This window comes from Centroberyx gerrardi, chromosome 20 (genome assembly GCF_048128805.1).
Source record: "Centroberyx gerrardi isolate f3 chromosome 20, fCenGer3.hap1.cur.20231027, whole genome shotgun sequence".
NCBI lineage: Eukaryota > Metazoa > Chordata > Actinopteri > Beryciformes > Berycidae > Centroberyx > Centroberyx gerrardi.
The window spans coordinates 22,893,917-22,904,310 of NC_136016.1; the positions used below are offsets into that span (position 1 = coordinate 22,893,917).

The 10,394-nt window shown below is 41.1% G+C and overlaps 1 protein-coding gene across 1 annotated transcript; it reads left to right on the forward strand.

Moving 5' to 3' along the window:
- The first annotated feature begins 205 nt into the window (after nt 1-205).
- arg1 (arginase 1) lies at nt 206-6,653 on the forward strand. Its single transcript, XM_071912481.2, has 6 exons — nt 206-337; nt 1,353-1,512; nt 3,466-3,560; nt 4,051-4,155; nt 5,408-5,544; nt 6,490-6,653. Exons 1-6 carry the CDS (start codon nt 318-320, stop codon nt 6,651-6,653), a joined length of 681 nt encoding a protein of 226 aa, XP_071768582.2. The 5' UTR covers nt 206-317.
- Nucleotides 6,654-10,394: the final 3,741 nt, after the last annotated feature.

A 10,394-nucleotide genomic window follows, 5' to 3' on the forward strand; every position in this document is an offset into this window, starting at 1 on the left:
GTGTGTGTGTGTGTGTGTGTGTGTGTGGTGGGGGTGGGGTCTCCCAGGTCTGTAATCTAATGCCAATCATTGTGAGCGTCTTTGAGCCACTGACATCAACACACACATTTCAGGATTACACCAGTGTAGTAAGTGATTAACGAGCTGTCTGTGTGTGGGCAGGCTGTGCAGTGAAGGATTATGGGAACCTGGCGTTCGAGGAGCTGGCGGCCGACGAGCCGGTGGGCCGGCTGAAGAAGGTGCGGGCGGTGGGCAGCGCCAACCGGAGGCTGGCGGAGGCGGTGAGCGCCGTGAAGAGAGACGGACACACCGCTGTGATGCTGGGGGGCGACCACAGGTGGGTCTGTGTGTGTGTGTGTGTGTGTGTGTGTGTGGGGGGGGGTTTCCTGTTATGAAAATTAATGATAGTAATCCTATTATAGATTTTAGAAGGATACTATAGAAATATCACAGGAAATATAACCAATACTACATTTACAATAGGAATATTACAGGAATCTTAAAACCATAAAGTACAATAAATATACCATACATTCACTATTGAATACCACAGACACACTGTAAATCCCTATAGGAATATTATAGGAATATGATAGAGATAGGAGATAAAAAATACCATCAAGTACAATAAAGTTACTAGAAACTCACTATTGAGTACCACAGACAGTACAAGTGTAAGTATAAGTCAACAGAGGTGGGGACTCGAGTCACATGACTTGGACTTGAGTCACAATTTTAATTGCTTGAGACTTGACTTGATGCATGAAGAGAAGACTTGAGACTTGACTTGACTTGGGTTCTGGTGACTTGGGACTTGACTCTGACTTGTACTTTGATGACTTGAAAAGGTTTCTAAAGTCTTGACTTGAGATCTTGTGTTTGTGTAAATGACTTAGATTGAAAGTGATGAGATTTGTTCCAGCGGACGACTGAATTTAAATTCTGTTTTCTGAATTTGTATGGAATGATTGAATTTATTGAAGTTGAAACTGATTATAGAAATCAAACTCATGATGCTCTTACCAAGTTTTTATCCTATTAAAACCATATTGCATTGAAAAGTCCTAGATATTTAGTTTTCTTTAAGATATTAAATTGATACTGGACTCTTGATTTGTTCTGACTTGACTTCGTAATCTACATTTAGACTTGAGACTTGAGCCTCAAGACTTGAGACTGACTTGGGACTCGAGCAAAGTTGACTTGGTAACACCTCTGTAAGTCAACAGTTCGTTGTCTCGAGGTGTCATGTCTCTCTCTCTCTCTCTCTCTCTCTCTCTCTCTCTCTCTCTCTCTCTCTCTCTCTCTCTCTCTCTCTCTCTCTCTCTCTCTCTCTCTCTCTCTCCCTCCAGCCTGGCGATCGGCTCGGTCCTGGGTCACGCGGCGGTGCAGCGGCAGCTGAGCGTGGTCTGGGTGGACGCTCACGCCGACATCAACACGCCGCTCAGCTCCCCGACAGGAAACCTGCACGGACAGCCGGTGTCCTACCTCATCCACGAGCTGCGGGACAAGGTGACGCCCGGCTGGAGGCCAGGCCGGTCTGACCGGTGCCTGCTCTTTTCCTGCTTTTACATCTCTGATGATTGTTTCCCCGCTTTTATTATGTTTGGAGATATTTGACTTTTTTTTCCTTCATCTTAGTTGTTTTTCAAAGTGAATATTCTGAAACAAATTCTGTCCTCCCAGTAAAGAAGAGCACATCAATTTCAAGCTGTAACTGTGTAAAATCTAGCTTTACTTTCCATTTAACTGTAGCTGGAGGAAGAGTCTTGCTTTGGTTTCTCTGCTGACTTGACTGGTTTGACTGGGTTGACTGGGTTCCTAACAGAACCACAGAGAACGTTTGCTATTGGTTGAAAGATTTATTTTAGAGAGGTATACACAGACATGTAGCAGCAGTGTGTAAATACATTTTCAGAAATGAGAAGGTTAATGTTTTTACCTTGACTTTTCTAAAAAAAAAAAGAAAAAAAAAAAAAAGGAAAAAGTAGGACTTAATGGGTTTTCATTTCAGGCCTCAAAGCAATAAAAACTAGAAAATTTGAAAGGATGTTTAGACTTTTGATATCCAGTGTTTGATAGACAGTGAACAGAACTGTCACAGAGTTCATCCTGCAAAGCAAGGAAATGCAAAATAAAAAGAATAATCCAAACAAGAGATAGAAGAGGAACGTCACGAGTGGGGCCAGAGGTTGAGCTTGAGCTTGTGTGTGTGTGTGTGTGTGTGTGTGTGCACCAGCAGACACACGATTTGAATGGAATTTCTTTAAAAGTCTCGTCACTCTGTATTTTCCAAAATTTCATCTCAGCATGACCCGTCCTTCCACAAACATTGATTAAGTCTGGCGCCGCGCCGCATTTCCTTTTACAGTCAGTGTGTGTTTTTTTAATCCTAGACTTAATGTCATCTCTGTCTGGAAAACCATCGCATAAATATCTCATCACCCACTTATCCTTTACTTTATGTCTTTCTCTGTGGGCCTGTAATTGCAATATGTTGAGTCACTCTACATTTGCAAAGTTAATCACTGGTGCAATATTCCTATTTTGACCATAAGAAAAGGTCAGCAGACTGATCTGAACACAAGGCAGTTTCTACAGAAATAGTCGTATGAGCAAATGGTCTGAGATGAAGAAAAACCAGCAGATAAAAACAACACATCGGGTCAGATTGTTTTCCTTGCGGTGTTTAAACTCTCTGAGACTAAAAAGCTGATATTCGTGCCCTAGATGAAAACGCAGCATGGATCTTAGTCAAACCAATATGTGAAGAATAACAGAACTTTAACTTTCAAAAAAATAAAATGTCTCCTGGCAGTGGAGCAAAGATCTCCAGGTCTTAACGTCTGGAGATGGAAACATGGAGGTGAAGCAGATTATAGTACTACTGCAGAAACTTTCATCGCAACTTTAATTCACTCACAGAACGTTTTTCCTCATGAAAACGGTTGAAAGATCAAACAAACAAGCAGAGTGCAAACACTGAACATCCTCCAACTGTCAAAGCTGCAGCCTCTGGGACGGTTTCTGTTTGTTCATCGTTTGTCTTTCCAATAAAACAGCGTGTGAAAGCAATGCTGTTTAGCAGCTGACTTTGAAGTCCCAGATGTCGTATTTTCCCAGCAGCACATGAACGCAGCGTAATAGTTCTGGCTAAAAAACAGAAAATCATCTAATGGCTCTAATGATCCAGATCAGCACCAAAATCGAATCTTCTAATCTAATAATCTTTGGACTGAGAGCGATCTGTCACCAGATTTCAGCAAAAATCGGTTTAAAACTAAAGAAATGAATGAACTTCCATCAGAGAACAAAGCATTCAAAGTGTGATAAAGGTGTCTGCATTAAGAGATCTGCTCTGGATTTCATAAATAGATACAACATAACGAAAGATTATATAATGTTAGGATGCTGTTGGGAAACCGGACCTTTTCTCACTGACTGTCTCCATATCTGTGCCTCCAGATTCCCGTCTTGCCAAACTTCTCCTGGGTCAAGCCTTGTGTAGCGGCCAAAGATCTCGTCTACATCGGCTTGAGAGACGTGGATCCAGAGGAGCAGTACGTTTCTGCATTTGTTTTAATTGAAAATGGTAGTTTTTTTTGTTGTTGTTGTTGTTGATATAGAGGAGGGCAGAGAACAGGAGAGACAGTAGAGATGGAGGCTCTTTAAGTGGCAATAAGAACGATTTTCACTGCCCCATAGCACAAAATGCCCTTAATCTGTGGGTGGTTGATAGATTTGTTGATGATAATGACTAAAAACCCTTGTTGACGAAGCTTTTTTTTTGCAATTTTGTCAACCAAGACTATGACGAGTAAATATTCTGTCCGATGATGATATTTGAAATAGTTTTATTTCATTGTAGTATTGATGAAAATATGATGAAATGCAAAAACACTTTAGCATATAGTATGTTATGCAATCATAGTTTTTGGAAAATATTGACTGATGAATCTTAGGTAGCAACATTTTTGTAGCATTTTCTGAACGACAGCTCTCGTGCGTTGATTGGTTGATTGAAACTGTCTGGTTGGTGTTCTTCTCCAGTTACATCCTGAAGTTCCTGGGCATCAAGGTGTTTTCCATGACGGAGGTGGATCGACTCGGTATAGCGAGAGTGATGGAGGAGACCTGTGACTATCTCTCTGACAAGTAGGCCGACCCGCTGGTTCCTCATTACGGTCTGTGTGGTCTGAACCTGAACCTGATCAATACTCAAGATGGTCTAACAGCAGTCCACAAACCTGTTCAGCTTGTGACCTGCTGTGGATGTTCACTTTTCCCCCCCCCCAATAACTCCACAATTCTGTATTTCAGTGTCAGTATCACACAAACCTTTTGCTTCTACTCTTTTAAATCAGAAAATAAAAAAGAAATGCCTTTGACAAAATGATTGACACCCTAAACTTTTGAACAGTTTGAACCATTTTTTATCAATCAGCAATTAGCAAAATCAATCGATCTTGTGCAAAATTCTCCACATCCTCAATCTTGTCTAGTTTGAAATCAAATTTGAAGGATTTGGGAGAATTTTTGCAGAAGAAGAGTTTTCTTCTTCCTTCTCCCAGCTCTTTCCGGGCGGATCCAGAACAGTTTTTCCTTCCCAACCGTTTGCTTTTTGAAGCGTGTTTGGGATTTTTGTCTCGCTGGAAGACTCATGACCTTCGACGGAGACTTTGGGTCCAACATTGTGCTCTAAAACACCTTGATAACCTCCTGATTTCATGATGCCAGGCACGTGTTCAAGGCCCCGAGTCCTGAGTGTCACATCACTGAACCTCCTTCATGTTTGACTGAAGGAAAGATGTTTTCTTGAAGGCTTCCCTTCCCTTGATTGATTAGATTATCTAAACTTGGGCAATATTTGTAAAATCTTGTTGTGTCCTTCTGACTTCCTCAGACAATTCTCTGGTTTTCTTTTTTCTTTCTCCATTTTCTTTCTTCATATTGAGATATATATTGATATATTTTATATTGAGAACCAGCTGCTTGATATCAAAATTATTTCTAATAACTTTCAAAACAGTAAAGCCATTTTAGGATTTTTATGTGGAACAAACTAAGATTTAGTCTTTTTTTCATTTTTTTTTTTTTTTTTGTACCACTGCAAAGCAAAGAAACACCAATTTCGACACTTTTTTTTTGTGCAAGGGTGCCAATATTTTCAGCCACTACTGTAAACATGATGTATTTTTTTCCATAAATCACCTAATGACTCTCTGGGGGGTCCCGACCTCCATGTTGAGAACCATTTTGTCATATCATTAAATATATCATTTAATTATAAAAGCTCAGGGTTCAGGTTGAATTAAATATTATGGATTTGAGAGCGATCAGAAAGCAGACCGATTACAGACCGATACTAAAGCTGATGCTGTTCTACTTGTTTTGCCTCCGTTAACAGAGTGAAGAAGCCGATCCACCTGAGCTACGACGTCGACGCCCTCGACCCGTCGGTGACCCCGGCCACCGGGACGCCGGTGGTGGGCGGGCTGAGCTACAGGGAGGGAGTCTACATCGCAGAGACCCTCTGCCAGACAGGTGGGAACGCAGCAGCAAGATACTTCTTTAAAAGTGAAATTTCTGCATTCAAAAGTTTACTTCAGTAAAAGTATTAGCAGTAAAATGTACTGGAGTATCAAAAGTAATCCAAAACAAATCTGATTCCAGTTCCTGTAACTTTATCTAACATGATGGACTTGTCTGTCTCTTCTTCTGTGGTGTTCATACCAGTTAGGAACACATGAAGAAGCAGCTGAATATGAGCATCAGTCCAGACTAGGGCTGCAACTAACGATTATTTTCATTGTCGATTAATCTGTGGATTATTTTCTCGATTAATCGATTAGTTGTTTGGTCTATAAAATGTCAGAAAATTGTGAAAAATGTCGATCAGTGTTTCCCAAAGTCCAAGATGACGTCCTCAAATGTCTTGTTTTGTCCACAACCCAAAGATATTCAGTTTACTGTCACAGAGGAGTAAAGAAACCAGAAAATATTCACATTTAAGAAGCTGGAATCAGAGAATTTTGACTTACTTTTCTTAAAAAATTACTCAAACCAATTAATCGATTATCAAAATAGTTGGCGATTAATTTAATAGTTGACAACTAATCGATTAATCGATTATCAAAATAGTTGGCGATTAATTTAATAGTTGACAACTAATCGATTAATCGTTGCAGCTCTAGTCCAGACTTCATTTTGTTCTGCTAGGCTTTCCAAGCATGAGGAACCGCGTCCGTCTCCTTCTACCCATAATCCCTTGTGTTTCGGGGTGGTTTCCTGTAGTCAAACCGCACCTCAGTTCTCTTGTTAGAGGACTGAGACTCTCGGTGCCGTTATTTGGTGCCACCAGAGTTCAAAGGTCATCGTTCTCACCTGGACAAACCGACTGAACTGAAGGAGGAAACACTGCAGAGTTCAGATAAACGCTCTGAACACGCTGGGTGTGAACGCAGCGTTAAGTCCGTCTCTCTTCCGCAGGTCTCCTGTCGGCGGTGGACATGGTGGAGGTGAACCCTCTGAGGGGCCGGACGGAGCAGGAGGTCCAGTCCACGGTCGGGACGGCGGTGGATCTGCTGCTCGGCTGCTTCGGGCGCCGGCGGGAGGGAAGCCACTCGCCGGACTACCGCCTGCCTGAGCCTTGACCTGCGGGCAGCAGGGAGACAGACGCTCCCTGACCACCAGTAGGAACTAAAAAGGACAGAAACCACGCTTTGAAAACTCTGTTGGTCATTAATTCTCAAACCTTCAGAGGAAGAATAAAGCTGCACTAGGCAACTTCGCACGCCGGAGGTAACCGTTTGAATTTTGAGGGCTTCAATACCCAGAAATCCTGTAAGGTGAGGTCAGTAAACGTCTCACAGCTCGCTCATGTTTACCAAACCAAAGAGAGGAGAAGATCTAACGTCGGTGAGTCCAGCTTCCTCTGCTGCTGCTGGAGACAGTTTGGATTTCACTCTGAAGTTTGGACTCGTCTCTTCCTGGGTGGAGAAGATTTATACACACTCTCTTCTCTGTTGCAGCTTCACTCTGTGGTTTAGGCTGATAAGATACATACATAAAAATGTGTGCAGCTTTAAAGTTGAATGTGTTATAGTCACAACCCCCCCGCCTGTCAACTATAAGGTACACTACCAGTCAAAAGTTTGGACACACCACTTTTTTCTTTATTTTTACTCTTTTCCACATTTTAGAATAACAGTAAAGACAACAAAACTATGAAATAACACAAATGGAATTATGCAGCGACCAAAAAAAGTGTAAAACAAATCAAAACTATCTTATATTTTAGATTCTTTAAAGCAGCCGCCCTTTGCCTTGATGGAAAGGCAAAAGGCTTTGGAAAGAAATTCATACATAGGATCAACTTCACTGTTTATATTTGAATAAGAAACTAATTTCAAGCATTTAAACAGAAGCCTTTAGATCAAAATGGCTTTAAGAGAATGAGAAACACAGAACGTTCAGTCAGGTGGGTCCAGACTTCTGACTGGTAGTGTGTGATGAATATTATAATGTATTGATGATTATTAATGATCCTTTTCACAAATTGGACTCTGAGTTGGAAGTGGATCCTGCTCCTGCTCCTCACCTGAACTGTATTCAACTGCTTCTTACACCGTTTCAGAATCTACACAAAATGTATTATGAAGAGATTAAAATACTTTTTTTTTTTTCCACTGTTGTGCTTTACTGCTGATGACTGTGGTAGAAAAAAAAGAGAGATATCAACACATCAGGGATTATTAAAATTGTAAAGAGTACAGCACAGACCGGCATTCTTCAAATCACATAAAATTTATTTCTCTAGAAAACATTCACTTCACTCACACGTTCATATACAGGAGTGCAACTTTCACACAGTTCCTTGCATAAAATAAAAGCTGGGCTGCTTCCCCTTTAAAACACAGGACTGCCCCAGTGTCACAGCTCACAGGTCAGAGCCGGGAGGGGGGGAGAGAGGGGGGGAGGGGGAGGGAGAGAGAGGGGGGGGGAGGGAGGGAGGGAGGGAGAGAGAGAGAGAGAGGGGGGGGGGGGGAGGGAGGGAGGGAGAGAGAGAGAGGGGGGGAGGGAGGGAGAGGGGGAGAGAGAGAGAGGGAGGGATGAATAAAAAAAATGAGTGAAAATATAACATATCCTACACCTTCAAGCGCACAACTGCCTCTTTGATTCCTTTGGATTTGATTATTTTAGGAGGGAAACTTTTAAATCAGACCATTAACTAATCAGAATTATTGATAAACAGACATTTTATGGCTTCATCCGGCGTTCGTACAGCATGCATTTCCTTCTTGAACATAGAGCTGGGCGATAATTCAATATTATCGTTTATTATTACTTTCAGTGGAATCATACGGTGATGATCTTGACACAGTTCTGCTGTCTGAACTGATGATACAAAGCTAATTTGATTTAAAAACTCTGAGACATTTTGAGGAATATGATTTTAAAATTTCAGTTTTGTGTGACATCACACCTAACATTACCACTCAGTTCAATGAAATGAACATCAATTTGATTATTTAATGTGATTTTGCATACGTGAGCCATATCATGACATATCAATATCGAAAGAAATCCTTATGATTATTGTGATATTGATTTCAAACATATCACCCAGCCCTACTTGAACGTCACACAGTACAACCAATTAGCACCAAACTCAGTAACACTTTACCTTATTACTTGCCTTATTCCAGTGTATGAACCTGTGTATTAACACTCAGTACACAATATCACTGTGTAGGTAAAATCTCACTAATAAATAATGTACATACAACATTTTAATGAAGCCATTTGAATGGTGTGTTACACTGTTGTAAGTACATCATGTATTAAGGAGATTTTCATCAAGTACCTACACAGTATTAGTGTGTACTTACAATACTTTTCCATAAGTTAATACACTGTTGTAAAGCAAAGTGTTACCAAATGTGATTTTTCCAAGCTGCAGTAGTTTCAGCAAACATGCAGTAAAACTTCAACAGACGTAACTGTTCATAATCTCATTCAAATAAAGGGAAACCAGAGGAGTGGCAGAGAGGTGAACGGTGTGTGTGTGTGTGTGTGTGTGTGTGTGTGTGTGTGTGAAGGGGGAGGGGGGGGGGGGGGCAGTGGCAGAGAGTTCACATAAGAGACATAGTGTGCCTTCCTAAAGATTCAAATGTCAGTGTTTATCTGTTGTTTGTCCCATGGAGAGAAGTGAATGACCTCCAGGCTGAAATAGCCTTCCTGGACAGGTGTACACACACACACACACACACACACACACACACACACATGTATTGGTAGAAGAGGGGGGCGTAAAGAGACAGAATGGGAGGGAGAGAGGACAAGAGAGGGAAACTTATAGATCATGAGTGTGTGATAGTAGAAGGGAGTGATATGATGGAGAGATTGTCAGAGTCTGTGCAGAGAGAGAGAGAGAGAGAGGGAGAGAGAGAGAGAGAGATACAGAGTGAGAGAGTCAATCAGTGCTAATAAATTCCCTTCCAAAGCCCTGATCCTCCAAAAGCAGATCCTGTGGTCAGACGAGTTCACACTTATGAAAATCGATAGGAAATCTTTACATAAAGAAAAAACAAATAATAGTATAATCAATCTCTGTATCACAACCAGTTTCCCAATTACATTTATACCACTGGAAACCAGGAGTGATTACTAAGGGTGGAAGTAAGTACATTTACTCACATTACTGTAATTGAGTAGCTTTTTTGTGTACTTGTACACAAAAAGTCAGTAATTTTACTTAAGTAACTGCAGTTTTGTCCTTCAGTCCATTTTAAATCCATCCATCACAGAACAGATTGTGTCTCTCCATCAGCAGCAGAAACTGGATCAACAGAAACTGACAAACTGTGGATCCATTCACAGTGAGAAGAGGAATCTGACTTTACTTTGTTTCTGCACTTTATTTTCTCATTTCTAATGTTTCCAGTGAAAAGAATCTAGTTTGAACTCTGACCTCTCTCCTGTTAGAATCACATGGAAAAGATCACAGCTAACAACGTTCTCTGTTCTAAAGAGGAACTCAGGAACTTTTACTCTGAGGACATTTTAAATCAGACACTTTTTACTTTTACTTCAGTACATTTTTACACCGGTAATTTTACTTCTACTTAAGTAAAATATCAGCAAAGTAACAGTACTTCTATTTGAGTAGGATGTTTTAATACTCTTTCCACCCCGGGTGATTACACGCTCTTATTCTGAAAAGCAGAACGGGGCTCTGAGCAGAAATCATACGTCTCCCCTGGAAAAAAAATAGTAAGCTTCAGGGAAAATGGCAGCGAGCCAGTCTGTTACTTAAGCGTGACTGGAACGGTGACGCGGCACATTGTTCTGGCATGAAGTCATCATTTTCACTGATGCCAAACGGCGGCAGC